The following is a 16087-nucleotide window of genomic DNA, read 5'->3' as shown; positions in this document are numbered from 1 at the left end:
AAAAAATAATACTTAAATGACCTAAAACTTAAAAGTTAAAAAAATAAAATTATTTAAAATATCATTTAATTCGTCAAATTTAGTAAAATCAACCCAAATAAAAAAAATGGCTTAATGTTTCTCCAGCCCCCTTAACTTATCCAAATTGGTCATTTTACCCCTCCAACTCATCGAATGTCCTATTTACCCCCTTAACTCCATAAAATTAGTATTTCTCACTCCCTTAACTTGTCCAAATTTGTCATTTTACCCCTTCTCAACTCATCGAATATCCTATTTACCCCCCTAACTCAATAAAAGTGGTATTTCTCACCACTTATGATCCTATTTACCCTCTTAACTCCATAAAAATGGTATTTCTTATCCATTTATGATAGTAAAAAAAGTTAAAAAGAAAAAGAACGAATAAAAAACACAAATAACAAGAACATTAATATAAACAAGTGAAATACATTATATGTAGGGATAATGTACCAAAATAGGTCTATGGTGAGAAATACCACTTTTATGGAGTTAATGGGGTAAATAGGACATTCGATGAGTTGAGGGGATAAAATGACCAATTTGAACAAGTTAAGAGGGTTGGGGAAGAATTAGGCCATAAAAATTTAAAAAACCTTAGTAACCAAAAAAACCACGATTTGCAAATGATTTAAGTTGAAATTAGCCTGTTTTTTAATTAAAAGAGTAATTATCACTTAAGTTATTTCTACAATTGTGAGGCCCTGTTCTTTATCACTTAATTTCAGTAACAATCAGTTCAGTTCAGTTCAGTTCAATTCAATTCAGTTCAGTTCAGCATTCAGTTTCAGCATTCAGTTTCAGCATCCAGTTTCAGCATTCAGTTTCAGTATTCAGTAATTTATCATTATTTATTATATTATCATTATTTATATAGAATTTATTATAATTATTATTATTATTTATCTATAATTTATCATTATTTATTATTATTATTATTATTATTATTTATAGTTTATCATTATCTATAAATTAGATAAAAGTCAAGAAATGATAGTTTATTAAAGTATATATGGTTTAATAAAAAAAAACTAAAGTATGCATCCATATTTAAAAATTAGGAATTGCATCCATATTATGAATTATTTCTCAAATTTATCTAATTTATTAATGTTAGAGATAAAATTCCACCATTTTAGACGTTAGAGGTAAAATTACTTCTGACCCAAAACGTTATTTTTGCACTTTAACCCTTAATTAAAATAAAAAGTTAAGAGTTTGTATTCATATGAAGATTTGTATTTAATTTCATAGGTTTTAAATTATATATAAATTTGTGTTTGCATGTAATTTGTATTTTTAATTTTAATTAGACTCATTTTTATTTAATTTCATAGGCTTTTATCGAGCCAAGATTTTATCATCTGGGGCTTTTATTTGATATTCAATTTAGTTTTATCTTTAATAATATATTTATTTATTATTGATATTATTAAATTTATTTGAATCATTATTATTATTATTATAAGTTCATTAATGTCCAATATTATCATGAAAATTATTTTAAAGTCTAATATCATCATTATTGTTAAGTTCGGTTAAGTTCGGTAGCATTCAGTTAAGTTCAGTTAAGTTCAGTATTCAGTAGTTAAATTCAGTTCAGTATTCAGCAGTATTCAGTTCAGTTCAATTAAGTTCAGTTCAGTTTTTTCCAACGATAAAGAACAGAGCCAGAGTACGGATCTCGTCAAAATTGGTCCTATCCATTTTAAGAGCAAGAAAAGGCTCGGTTTATCCGTAGATTGGGATGGTTTTGAACCTTTGATTCACACTAATTTGTTTGTTATTTTGCTAATTGCTACCAAAGCCAAGAGCGAGCTTGAGCTTGAGCTTCTTGGTGGAAAAATCGAGGAAAAGTCAACAACTAGTCGATCGATGAGCTCCGATGCATCGCCGGCGGCAGCTTTGCACCCAGCAATTTCACCTCTCTCGTTCCTTCTGGGGACATGGAAGGGTGAAGGCGAGGGTGGGTATCCCACCATTTCCTCTTTTAAATACGGCGAACAGCTTCAATTTTCCCCCATTTCTGGCAAGGTTCTTAATCTGAACAATACTTCTCTCTCAATCTCAATCTCAATCTCGATCTTTTCCATTTAATTGGAAGTTATAAGAAAGCTAAATTGGAAATTGATTTGTCTGCTGTATAGCCAGTGATATCTTACACTCAGAAGACTTGGAAACTGAGCTCAGGGGAGCCTATGCATGGAGAGAGCGGCTACTGGCGACCTAAGCCTGATGGAACAATTGAAGTTGTCATCTCCCAGAGCACCGCTCTTGTTGAAGTTCAGGTGTGTTTCCTGTTATAATTAGAGATAGAACAGTATCCCTACAGTATCATTATGATGCAGGATAACGAGTTAAATGTTCATTTTATGATAATTTGCAAGCAAATTGAAAGATCAATTAGTTTACTTGCGCTTGCATATCAAGTTGAAAGATCAAATTAGTCCTTAATCCTAATAATTATTATTGGACACTTTTTTTTTCTATTTTGATCACATATTGCATTAGTGAGTTTTGAGCTAAAAAGATAGGCGTGTTGCTTTAATACAGAAAGGAACTTATGATGCACAAGCGAAGACAATCAACCTTCACAGTGAACTGGTGGGCAATGCTTCTAAGGTACCATCACAATCTATACTTATTATGGTTTATAATAAAATAAAGCGTCAGTCCTGACCTCTAGTGAATCGGATATATTAGCGCTTTAATCCAGTTTTTAACCTGCAGATTAATAGTAGTGTCGGTAGTTTAACCGGGGACTGTCCGATGCTAAACTCGGTGACTTGCTTAGATTTTTTTTTTTTTTTCTGCTCTTAGATAAAGAGTCTATGAACATACAGTGGCGAATATAAAATTTGCACGCCATCTTGACACCTCAAATCCCAATCTTTCGGAGACAGGTGGACCGGAACCATCCCTGGTAGGGGTGATTCCGGCAGCCGGGTAGGCCCTCCAGTCTTTGCCCCTGTATACATGAATAACTGCTAAAGGAATGAACCTACATACATATATTATATAGGTTAGAAGTAATTCTAATTTGTATATATATAAGATATGTGTAGGAATAAGACTCCCTATCAAGGGAGGGAATCCCTGTTATGGAAAGTTGTATCACAAGCCTAATTTGGTTTTCCAAATAGGAGTATGATGACCTTTGTAAGACCATACATTTGATCCGGTTTGACTTCACATAGGAACCGGAGAGGACGTATTATCAATTCATTAGTACTGTCTCGCCTGTATTTTGACAATCTTTATATATTAAGAAATATTATTCAGGTCTGGTGGGAGGAGGTTTGAGTTATTTGAACAGCTAATCGCTTGTAGATTATTTGTGCTTAATTTATAGATGAAATGAGATGGAAACTTGCTTAGAATTGAAGCAATGCATTTGGTTGTTTTAGAAGATTGTGTTGAAGTGGTATTAATGGATTTGATATTGGAAGTTGCAGGTGAAAGAGATAAGTCGAGTTTTTGAAGTGGTGAATGGAGAATTATGTTATGTAGTACATATGGCTACTACTGGTCTCACAAATCTTACACCTCATCTCAAAGCTGTGCTCAAGAAGCTCTAGTTGTTCAAGATTGCTCAACATGTCAATATGGCATCTTTCTTTCATTGCCTCTCTCTATTTGGTTTTAAATTCCTATAAAGTTGGAATCAACATAACATGATTAAACTCCATATGACCAATTCTTTTGGCTGATAATAAACTTTTAAGATTAATTCGTGATAGAAATGCCAATCTAACCACTATTTTCAAAGTTTGAGAAACATAACGGGTAAATTGCACCAAGAATTACTTAAATTTGAACAAAATTTATTTTGCATCAATAAAATAACTTGCATCTTTTACCAATTAAAGTCATTTTAAACATTCCAAAATGCTAAGATATTTAGTCAATTTAACTAGACCATGAAAGCATCATATGTATTAAATTACTATTATGAGACACTCGTTTTGATTTAGCTCCCACAACCTCATTTAACCTATGGGTGGCGTTTAGGTGACCTGGTTGAAATAGACCAAGTTCAATTAAGTACTAAAAGAATAAATAATAAGTTTCCACCCTGCAATATATTTTCTCTTAAAACTCTCCAGGAAACCGAAAAAAAAAACTCCTGTCTTCCTCCTTTCTCTTTTCCTATCAATCTTTCTATTTTATTGATCTACTTTGAGGAGGACGAAGGATCTTCCTTCTTCCTCCTCACACCGGGTTCGATTTCTGTAATTTTTTTATTGCTTTTTTAGTCAGTGTTCATATATTTCATATCCGTCTGATTGTATCTGCTTTCTATTATTCTGTCGTTTATGCTTTTTTCGGATTTAGCAAGAGCGAAAATGATTTATCTTATCCATAGATCAATAAATCTACGTGGTTGCAACAAAAAAAAGGATTCAGATCCGAATATTCGGAATGGTCTAGAGGATGAAGTTTGGATTGCAGATGTCTTTCTACTGATTTGGATTAACGAGAAATATATTGTAGTTTTGTGTTTTTTTGTGCCTTTTATGAGTTCTTTTTGCTCTTTGTAATCATTTTTATCCCTTCGTGGATATTGTATTTGTTTTAGTCTGTAATCATGTGAGATTTTATTCCTTATATTTTGCTTGTTATACTTCTGTATTTTTTATCTAATGAAATTACAAGCATTTTCTCAAAAAAAAAAAGAATAAATATTAAATTTTAAGTTTTGAATGTTACAAATGATGAAATTGGTAAATAATATAATTGTGTAATAAATCCTAAAATAAAACTTAAATTCATGATTTTAATTTATTATTATTAGTAAGATTGAACTTAAAATTGTAAGTTAAATATAATTGATTGTTTTTAGCTAAATAAAATTTGTAAGTGGTTATCAAACAAACTAAAACTAATAAATACATAATATATTGATTTTAAATGCTTAATTGCATTATCAAACACCCCATAAGTGTTCTAGTCAGTTTTCTCAGAAGGTTCAAAGTAACTTTAAAAGATGGTTTCTTTTACTCCTACAAAATAAACTTTTGTGACATTAGGCGATTATCAGTTTGTGGGTTTGTCAGTTCTTGGGCCTTGGGTGCTCATCCCGTCCAAGTTCTGTCTCGTCCCAATTTCTATCAAAAAAAAAAAAGCAATTATCGGTATGATTTACCTGAAACACAATAGAGATATTAAAAAACAATTAATTTGAAATGCCAACCCCTCTAAATTTTTGGGTCTATGGGGGAAATTAACTGATCTCTGGCGGATGGATGTTAGAAATTGAATAGCAAGAACTTCAGCAAAACTAGGAGAAGAACGATTGAGAATGTCAGAATCATAACCCACAACTGTACATCTTTAAAAACACACCCAAAAGAGCTCCATGTAATCATCCACACAAAAACCAGCATCAACAAGGCAGCAGAGACGGCGTGGACTTGCAGCAAGGCGATGAGAAGAAGACGGTCAAGTATTATTATTCGAAGGTTTTTGAGCAACCTGCCACTGATGCGTAAGGCTGATGGAAAGATGAATAACCTGAGCGAAGGACTAGTAACCTGGTTCTAGACGAAGGTGGGGGAGAGATTGAATAACAACTTTTAGCAGCACATCAAGGCCTGCTCTTTGAGAGGAACCTATTCTGCCAGGAATACAAACGCTTACAGTTTCAATAAAACTTCACATTCCTCCTATTCACACCAAGATGGCAATCCTCTAAACCTTCTAAAAGAGCCCTATTTTTCAGAGGAGTAAGCCAAGTCATTAACGTCACCACCACACAGCTAGGGGGACTGAGACTCCGAAGATCCTAAGAAGCAAAAACACGTGAATCGAAACTGACTGAAATTTGGGAGGGGAATGATAACATCGATAAAAAAAAATTCTGAGTAACCTTGAAGATCTATTTGTGTCCTTCATCTTCCAAAGAAAGGCAAGCCCCCCCCCCCCCCCCCCCCCCCCACTTCTACCCTGAATTTCAACAATAAAACACCCCTCACAATTGAGACGATTCTTTATGAACTGAAGGTGAGAATTAGTAGCTTTAGTTTCCATAAGAAAGATAAAGTTGGGTTGACTTTCAACAATACCTTCTGAACAAACTGATGTTGACGCCAAAGAATCAGCCCTTGATCGTTTACAATTAGAAAAACAAACCAAGGAAGTATCCTCATCCACATTCTGAAGCCTTGATGACCAGTTCCTTCTAGCAAAGAAGTAGTTGCAGCAGAGACAGTAGTTGTATTCATCAACAACAGATTCCGGGAAGAATGGGATCAGAGTAGAAGTAGTCATTTGGCGTGGAGAAGCATTAACTGATCAAAATCAATTGAATCATCCCTCAGACACTTGTTGGTAGTACGAATGGAGGACGACCATCAGGAACCCAAAGCCAAGCTCCGTACAAATTCGGGGTATCAGAATTTTGTTTGTAAACAGGGATTTGGCAGAAGCTGTGTCTGTGTGACCAATAATGCCACAAATATAACAGAACAAAGGCAAGTGTTCATAAAGGAATAACAGCCAAACCTCCGACTTATCTCCAATGCATATAAGTTTGCCATGGCCTAGTAAAATTATGAAAATATGTTTCGACAAATCGACTGATGAAATTCCCAATTACTTCAGAAACATGCTCCGATGTACAACCGAAAGGAACATCTGATACCTGAACCTAGAAATCAACAGTGTTGAGATCAACCGAGGAGACTTGCATTCCGGGTTCAAGATCCTTCATAACAAGCAGGCGATTATTGAAAGTCCAAGGACCCCCTTCAAGAACCCTCTTCATATCAATTTCACTGTGAAAAGCAAAAGTGAAGAAACCATCATTCAAAGACTGGATGCTAACCCCCTTGACAGGTCACATAGAGCAGGAAGGGTGTTTTTCATTGCAGCGATGTTAATTTGACGTTCAGTGACAAACTTGCCTATGCAAGCCCATGAAGGTGTGGTGGACGAAGATTCTGTACTTGGGGCGGAAATTCGATTACCTGTTTTGTATGTTGGGGAATTAGAAAAATGCTCAAGCTGTTTAGGGAGATCCATGAGGAAAAGGGGCAAGTGAAGGTTGATTCCTAAGCAGAAAATTTTGAAATAGGGATAACAGTGATGGGAAAGATGTGGAAGATCGCCTGAGGAAATTGTAAAGGAGGAGTGCAGTTGGAACGGTAAGTACAATTCAAAAGAAGAACGTGGCTGAGAGAAAGAGGCTTGCATAACTGCAAAAATTCAAAAGAAACTGTCATAAAGACAGACAGAACTTTTTATATATTTTTATTATTTACATGTTTTTTCTATTGCTTGTACAGATTTTACAAATATAGTCATTTCCGCATCTATTTCCCTGTAACATAGACTTGAACAATTGACAACTAAGATGGTCAGTCCCGGCATATCTGCGCATTACCGAATCATAAAAGGTTTACAAGTTGAGATTGAGGTAATTTGATAACCCGTATTTTCCTCTAAAAATTCATACATGATTAAACAATGCATAGGGTTCCCTTGTAGCATGAAGAAAACTTACTACAAAATTCAAGAATGGAAGAACCCAGTTTAAGAACTTAACAACATAAACTTTTCTTTTAGTACCTTAAGTTCATGTCTGCAAGTTTTGATTTGTCCTCTGCGCAGAAGAATAGTAATGAGATTCTAGTTCCTTGAGGCTTGCAGCAGCTTCTTCCCCTATTCTAGCTAACACGCTATCCGTTTTTTCTGCCAGTTGATCGAAATCTGCTATTCTTTGGTCTACATGGTCATTAAGAGAGGCAAATCCTGAAAATATTGCAGTCTGCTTAAGCTCTGACACCAACTTAAGTATAGAATCAGCAGCTTGAACCTGTATTTGAAACATCATTACAATGAATTTAGATCTTGTCTCAACCCTGCAATCTAATTCACATGCTTATTAAGATGTCACTCTATATTTCCAAGGTAAAATACATCCATGACCCCTGAACTATAGGGGTAGTAACACTACGACTCCTAAACTTCATTTCCTGACATAAAAGTTCTTAATGCATCAGTATAGCATCACAGTCTAACGTAAAGAAAATCGGTTAAAAGGTTAATGAAATGATGGCCGGGAAATGAGTATTTGACTATAATTTAAGGTGACATGGATTAAAAAAAAGTCAAACTTGTCCATATCATCATTTTGTTAATTTTTAAATGAATTTTCTTCAATTTGGACTTTAGTGCTACAAAATGTAAAGTTCAATGACTTTGTCATGAAATAAAGTTTAGAGGCTATAATGCTAGCGGCAGTATAGTTCAGGGGCCATGGTATGTATTTTACCCAGATTTCCAGTATGCATCAGGACTTCTCAAAAATGAATTGTTTTAGAAGAAATTTAATTTAATCATAGACCCAAGAAATAATTAGTTTATTCGACAAGTCGAAAGCTTTACTGTTTAAGACTTATGCTTACCTTGAAAAGAAAAAGTTTAATATGCAACACAAATCTAGGATGAAAAAGCCTCATTTAGTTCAAAAAAATAGTGGAGAGAGAGAGAGAGAGGGAGGGAGATTAGTAGCTCTTACCATTCTGGAAGCACGCATTTCCATCATGAAAGCCTCTTGTGAGTTTCTAACGGGAGGCTCACTGACCTGCAACCAGCATCATCTTTTATGTAACTATCTTTTTTTATTCAAATATAGAAGTATAAGTGTATCAACCTGTTAGTAACGATTTTTAGCTAGATTTTCGTTCAAATAATTTTATAATTAAAATTATATAAAGAGATAGTTCGAAAGTCATAGAAGTAATTAAACCTAAGGGTGTCGAAACCGATTGTCAGGTCATAATCGTGTTATATGATCTATGTATACTTCACATGATTATATATGATAAAAATGCAACAAAAATGATAATCGTGTCAAATGGGTCGCGTCAAACGGGTTGGCTCGGTAAATCGTGTTGTCGTGTCAAAAACTGACTGTCCTAATTAAACCTATTGTTTGGACCAACCAAACTGTAATATAATCATTATTCACTCTACACCAAAAAAAAAAAAAAAAAAAAAAAAAGATTATTTTGAATTCTTTCCCGATATCATGCCACTTTCAATTTACCCTTTTTAAGATGAAAACAACATCAAAGGTGCCTGAGACAATTTTTGAACTGATCAAATGCAATTTTATTATTTGAAACAATTAAGACACCAAATAAATTATTTCAATTGACGACATCAAATAAATGTATTTAATTTATATGTTGATGCTTAAATGGAAAATAATAGTAGAACAGAAATGCTTTCAGCTTTCAATAAGAATCTTATCAAATGATTAAATTCTTGCCAATTGACACCACTTTTAAAATGGTTTAATCTCTTCAAGAATGATATCTAAGCAATTGTAAACTATCTGAATATGAGAATTGGAATTCAACCGAATTGAAGTTTTGAATTTTTGCTTTCTCCAAACACAATCAACATCATTCTGAAAGAGAGAAAATTATGCCAAAGGTTGCATAATTTTGCAAACATTCAATAATGTTCAGTTAAAACCCAAGGCGATCCATATTTCAAGTAAATCCTTAACTAAGAGGTACAATAAAGTGAATAAATACATTGTATTATTTTAATTATTCCCAACAATGGAATTTAAATGAATTATAACATTTTAATTTTGAATCCATACATATGAATTGGAATGAAGTGCCATCCGTAGAATAGAACTTTATTCATAGAATTGAAGTGAACTGGACCCAAAGTTGTACGGAATAAGGACTGAATGAATTGAAGATTGTTCCAAATAAGCAGTAAAGGAACTGATTTTTGCAGAGTTGTGCATGAAATAAGAAATGGATTGGATTTTATTATTGGCCAAATATGAAGCAACTAAATTAAATGAGTCTATTACCCCCAGAAAAAATCCTGTTATTTGAACCTCTAAACTCACGAGAAAACCTCCCAAGGAAAAAAAATATTGAAGAAAGAATTATTTCAAAGTAGATGACACTGCCAGAAACAAGAATTATGAAGAAATTGCAGTTCAGGACAATTGTAAGTTCACTTGTAGTTCCACACCTATGACCCAAAATCAGTTTTCATAAAGATGCATTCCTAGACCCTCTTCGTGGCTACACACTAGAAATCAGCAATTTTAGTATTCAATCCATAGTGACCAGAAAAATGACAAACACATCATAAGAAGATGGCAGCAACAAAAGAAAAACAGCAAATAAAAGAGGCAAAATGCTTTCAATTAGCTATACAATATTGGAAGCAATCTTTCAATCACGGAAAATTAAATAATTAGACTACACAATTCAGGTCAGAGTAAAAGATGATAACCTTCAGGCACTATATTGATCATATCACTTACATATACGGGGAAGAACCTAGCTAGCGTAATTGTGACAAAGACTGAAGTATCTGGTTACTGTGGCACGAAAGCAGTGGTGTACTGCACACTAGGATTTCCTCTAGTGCCATAGTGAAGGAGCAAAAACTGAAGGTTCTAGAAGATACAAGTTAACCCTTACCTGACAACTGATCATCTAGTTCTCCAACTATCAAATGCTTATATATGTTAATCTAACTATAGTCCAACTACTCAATATGTCATTGTCAAACTTAAATTCCATATTCTTTTGCATAGTAATAACTGTGCTAATGCTGGCCACTTTGTGAGAGAGATCTTTTGAAGTTTCTCGCTTTCAGGAGAATGTTTCAAACACATTCCAAGACAATAGACTACTAGAAGAAAAGATTTTAACAGAAAATAAGACCAAGAAAAAAAAAATCTGTACAACTTCCACCATTTAAGCCCCAAAACGGGGCTATAAGTAACACAATACAGCCTCTGCTTTAAGATCATTCTAAGTGATTATTGGAAATAACTAAACTTCGAGGATAACCACAGGGAGAAAAACTAATCAAGAGATAAGCACCATTTTTGAATTAAATAAGCAAAAAAAGGAATGCCGTTGGATTTATGTTCATACCATAGGGAAAAAAACAAGGTAACAAGAAACTAAAAGCATGACGTCACAGCACATCAGATAGCAAAGATCAGAGGAAGGAAGAAAAATACCCTGGCAACATTGACAAGGTGAGTGAAATTATCAACGATGTTGGCAATATCTGTTTCCACTCGCTGCAGCAACGACTTCTGTTTTTGTGTGGCTGCTGCAGCTGCAGCTGCTGTCGGCCCACTTCCCCCTCCTCCAGAAACCCCGGCTCCAGCTCCACCTTTATTCATTGTCACCAGCTAAACCACACCGATGCAGAACCTGTGAAGTTAGGAGATCATATAACATATGAAGGCTTTGAAGAGAAGCTATGTAATTTTGATACAGTAAAAGAAACATAAAAGAAAGAAATGTGCTACAACTACACAGACGATTTTGACCGAGAGCAATTATTTGTCAACCAATATATTCTGTTTTTCAATTGTAAAGATTTTGTATTTTCACTGCAATCAAAATATTAAATTTAGTGAGCTAATTACTAAAATATCACGACTTTCAACAACATACTTTCATTTTCAACTCGAATTTAACACAATTTTCTTTCTATCATAAATTAATATACCAACTGCGGTAGAAAACTAAATCACCAGTATGCAGAAAAATTGTATATTCATCAACTGAAAGCCACAAAATGACAAGGCGACTGAAGAGAAAGAGAGAGCTAAGAGAATGGGATCCATAAAACTGCATAGAGCAACAAAATAAGTAGTCTACTTAGAATGCTGTTAACTCAACCCAAAACTTTACATACCAACATCCAAAACCAATAGCCTGACAATGAAAAAAGCTCAACACCACCCTCACAAATGACTCCATTGAAGCCAAGATTAAAAAAAAAAAAAAAAAAAACAGACTGACAAATTTGCAAAGACCAGAGTTCGAAACAGCTAGCTATCTAGCTATCGAAATAAGTTCCCCCAGAGCCATGAATACCAGTCTAGAAAATCAGCTCATTTTTTATACTTTCTGTGGCTGAGAAAATTTAACAGTAACTAAACTAGGTGTGAGATAGACAGAAGCCGAAATCCCCTGAAAACTCCATGGGTCGTAATTAAGCATTACGCTCCCAACTTAGCAAAACCACCAACAAATTTAATGCAGCAGGGAAACAACAATGGAAATTACAAACATCGGAGGAGACGAATTTAAGGAAAGTGCTCGCTAACCTTGAAGCAAACCGAATTAAGTTGAACAAGTTGAAATTGGTGGAACTTTGTGGAATTGGAGTTGAACGGCGATGGAAAGAGAGATGATCGAGCTACCAACGGCTTCTGGTGAGAAGATCGCCAATGAGAAGAAGAACGGAGGTCTGAGGTAGTGGTTGAAGGCCGATGAGGAGAGAACCAAGAACGGCGTTGTATCACACGATTAAATCAGCGTAAACATTGGTCATCAGTTAATATCGATTTTTTTTATTTAATGTTTTTAACATCAATTTTTAAAACCGTAACTGTAACCATTATTCAGTCATTAAGGAAATTAAATTTGATGCTTTAAACTGAAGATGTTTATTTATTTTTGGGCAAAAAACTGAAGATGTTTATGATCTACTATTAAATTTGATTCTTTAAACCGAAGATGTTTATGATCTATTAAATAAAAGAATCGGTTAATACATCATCAGTTCTCTTAATAAATTTGACCATAATAATAGATTGGCTCCCTAAACTTTATAATTGTCTCACCAAGCTTCCTAAACTTTATGAGTGTCTTACCAACTCTCTAAACTTGTTTATTCTGTAACAACTAAATACAAAAACCATAATATTAATTCTCAATCTTCATCTATTCGATATCTCAAACCTGCAACAATAACTCTTATAATATGCTGAAAGGTAGTAAAAGTAAAAAAATTACCTCTCAAATAGATGAAATTGTATTTTTAGAATTTAGGTTTAATAGGTTTTTGTGTTTAGTTGTTACGGAATAAGCAAGTTTAGGGAGTCCGTAAGACACTTATAAAATCCAATAAGCTAATCTACTTTTATAGCCAAGTTAAGGGAGTTGGTGCGACGAAATAATCAAGTTCAAGGAACTGGTGAGACATTTGCAAAGTCTAAGGAGTCAATCTACTATTATGAACAAGTTCATAGAGCTTGTGATATATTAGGCCTAAAAGAATCAAAGGCATCACTGATTCCCCACATTTTACGTTCAGTTTTCTCGGCTAAAAGTACTGTTTCATAAATACAAAATTATTTTCCTTAAAATATGAAAAAGTAGTTGTCACAACTTATTTAGAAAGCTGGTATTAAAAAATTTCGGACAAAAAAATAGCCATAACTTTCAATATAACTTCATATTATATACTCCCCCGTCTCATTATATAAGTCGTTTTAGAAAGTGAATTTTTTTCTAAAATATAAGTTGTTTTAGTTTTTTAAGAATTTCTAATTTGGTTTTCGATCCAATCATTCAATTTTTGTCTTTATTTTCAATGTATCCATGAGTTCAAACGAGTAGCGCATTCCAAACCCCAAGTGGGGGTGGTGTACTACGTTAGATATAGACTGCATAGAGAACTTGCATGTATTGTTTGTAAACTTCTAGTTAACTCGTGCAATTGAAATTTCCATTCTAGACCAACCTTTTACAACGGTTTCAACTTCGAAAGATGTCATTGCACAAAAAAATCTAAATCTTAATGAAGATATAGTTGAGCTCATGAGTATAGTTAAAATTCAATATGTGCTAGAAGAGAAAAATGTTCAAAGAACCTCTGGCGTTTGTTATGACTAAACCCAAAAAGGAGCGACAACTATACATAGAAGGGACCAACGCTTATGTCGCCGAGAATAAAAGGATTACACAGCTCGAATCACATTCATTGGTGTAATGATGATAACAACATTAAGGGCTTGATTGGATGGGGGGTTGTGGAGGGTAAATAAAGGAAGGGAAGAGAAGGGAGAGGGAGAGGAAGAGGAAGGAAAGCACTAACCTTACCATTGTTGGGTTGGATGGTAAGGGTTTATAAAGGTTTATACCTTTCCCTTGTTTGGAATGAAGGGTTTCTAAGGGAATGAAAAATTATAAAATGACTAAAATGTACATAGCAACCATGAAGAGAGAAAGCACAACATTAACAGCAAAAAAATAGAAGAAAACTGATCTAAATCAACGTTGATGGAGTTCGGCCGGTGACGGAATTCTGCCGGTGAGGAAGAGACACCGGGAAAGAGGGGAGGAGGAAGTGAGCAGCAGATGCAAATAATAAGAATATAGGGTTGTAAATAAAGGCTGGTTTGGGTATTAGCTAATTTTAATAAGGGCAATATTGGAAATAAAAGTTTCAACCCTTCTAAACCCCCCAATTTGGTGGGTTTGAAAATTGAAAGAAAAGTGAAGAAATCTAACCCTTCCAAACCCTTGTCAAACCCCTCAAATCCCTTACCCTTCTAAATTTATTTCCCTCAAACAAAGGTTTCCATAAACCCTTGCTAACCCTTCCCTTACTAACCCTCCCAAACCTCTCAACTAATCAAGCCCTAAAAGGTGTCGTAAGTGTGAGCACAAAAGCATATATGACTGCTTTGAAGGACAAGCTCAGACAATACTCTAACATAGGTCTATTCTCGGATGATCAAGATTGACACTTACCACAAACAGCATGCTCATACTATGTTGAAACCCCTAAGGGTGATTTCAAATATGATCATTGAACTTAATGATGTTAGTCATAAGCAGAAGGTCCAAATTGGTATATGTTCCTTACCTAATAGTTGGGAGCATTACCAAGATACACCTAATACAAAGCATCAAAACTTTTGATGATGTTGTCAGCCACCTCAATTTTGAGGAGGATAGACTACCGTTGATTTAGATCGGTATTGAGACGCATTAGGATGAGGCATATTCAATTGGAAATAACTCCAACGATCAAAACAAGAAGCATAAGTGTTTCAATAGTAAAGGTAGGGAATATGCTATACAAGCTTAAGAATATGACATAAAAATGGAACAAAAGGTCCAATAATAGGTAATCGAATATTTCACAAGTGAAATGATTCAAATGCTTTTAAGGGGCACCAAGCAATAGATCAAAAGTTTGTTGTTTAAATACATTCAGTTAACTCACAAGTGAGTAAAATATATAGAGAACAAAATAAACCTTGTGGTTTGTGTCATTTTCAAACATAAACTATATGGTTTAAAAATTGATAAATGTACATTGAGGTTGATTCTGTCAGCAAAGATAATCCAAACTGACTAACGATGTTAAAAAAAAATCAAAATGATAGTCAAAGTCAAAGTCAAAGTCAAAAGGATATTTTTATCTTTTATTTATTTTTTTTATATATATAATTTAGTTTTTTACCCAATCAATATCTTACCCCTCACAATTGCTTTACGCCATACTCATTTTTTTCCTCAAATTCTCTCTCTTATCAATTTCTTTCTCTCCTTAAATTCTTATTATGCAACAATGGCTATTGAAATGCAAGAATTAATTTTAAAGGGCTATTGAAATGCAAGAATTGATTTTTGGGCAATTGATATCTAAAACTGAAGACTATCGTGACTATATTTTCACCATTTACTCCATGTATGGAAATGTTTGCCGATATTTTCTCGTTATTTCTCTTCTTTGTGTATTCAATTGATTCAATCAACATAAACACAAATTCTCTTATTTTTGTACATCCTTCAAAGAGATAAGAACAAACCATTATCCTCAATTTCAAAAGGAAATCCAACCGAGATATAGGCAGTGGATTTCATGCTCTGTTTAGAGATCATCGAAAACACATATCATCATGTATGAGTGACAAAATTCAAAATCCACAAATCATCCATAAAATCCACAAATTTCAATAAAATCTACAATTAGTAGAAAACGTCATGTCTTATTAAATAAAGATTACTTTAGAACATCATAAAGTAACAACACAATTGTTATTCAAAACTGAAGAGTGTAATATATATAATTATTATTTAAATACAAAATAATATTAGCCATTGTTGCACATTAAGAGCTTGAGATCAGAGTAGATATGCACGTGGACAAAAACTCAAGAGTTGAAATATAAAAGGTCAGAACATGTAGATTAGTTCTACATGGTGGTTGGACCATCTCCCACATTATACCATATTAGTTTCCAATATTCGAT

General features: G+C 33.9%; 2 protein-coding genes across 5 annotated transcripts; one reads left to right on the top strand and one right to left on the bottom strand.

Annotated features, from left to right (window-relative positions):
- Positions 1-1696: 1696 nt before the first annotated feature.
- On the top strand, positions 1697-3913 carry LOC136205314 (peroxynitrite isomerase Rv2717c). Its single transcript, XM_065995853.1, has 4 exons — positions 1697-2055; positions 2169-2309; positions 2575-2643; positions 3477-3913. Exons 1-4 carry the CDS (start codon positions 1897-1899, stop codon positions 3597-3599), a joined length of 492 nt encoding a protein of 163 aa, XP_065851925.1. The 5' UTR covers positions 1697-1896; the 3' UTR covers positions 3600-3913.
- Positions 3914-4898: 985 nt separating this feature from the next.
- Positions 4899-12455, bottom strand: LOC136206264 (mediator of RNA polymerase II transcription subunit 22a-like). Of its 4 annotated transcripts, XR_010676235.1 has the most exons (6): positions 12143-12455; positions 11039-11237; positions 8543-8608; positions 7591-7837; positions 6087-6797; positions 4899-5129 (listed from the first exon to the last, which is right to left on the bottom strand). XR_010676235.1 is itself a non-coding variant. In XM_065997248.1 (5 exons), exons 2-4 carry the CDS (start codon positions 11204-11206, stop codon positions 7598-7600), a joined length of 474 nt encoding a protein of 157 aa, XP_065853320.1. In that variant the 5' UTR covers positions 11207-11237; positions 12143-12452; the 3' UTR covers positions 4899-5129; positions 7591-7597. The 4 variants fall into 4 exon arrangements, 3 of the variants coding, with proteins under 3 accessions (XP_065853320.1, XP_065853321.1, XP_065853319.1); XM_065997248.1 differs by lacking the exon at positions 6087-6797 and having other exon boundaries at positions 12143-12452; XM_065997249.1 differs by lacking the exon at positions 4899-5129 and having other exon boundaries at positions 5956-6797.
- Positions 12456-16087: the final 3632 nt, after the last annotated feature.

The sequence above is a fragment of the Euphorbia lathyris genome, chromosome 9 (genome assembly GCF_963576675.1).
Source record: "Euphorbia lathyris chromosome 9, ddEupLath1.1, whole genome shotgun sequence".
NCBI classification, from domain to species: Eukaryota; Viridiplantae; Streptophyta; class Magnoliopsida; order Malpighiales; family Euphorbiaceae; genus Euphorbia; species Euphorbia lathyris.
This window is presented reverse-complemented; position numbering and strand designations above follow the sequence as displayed.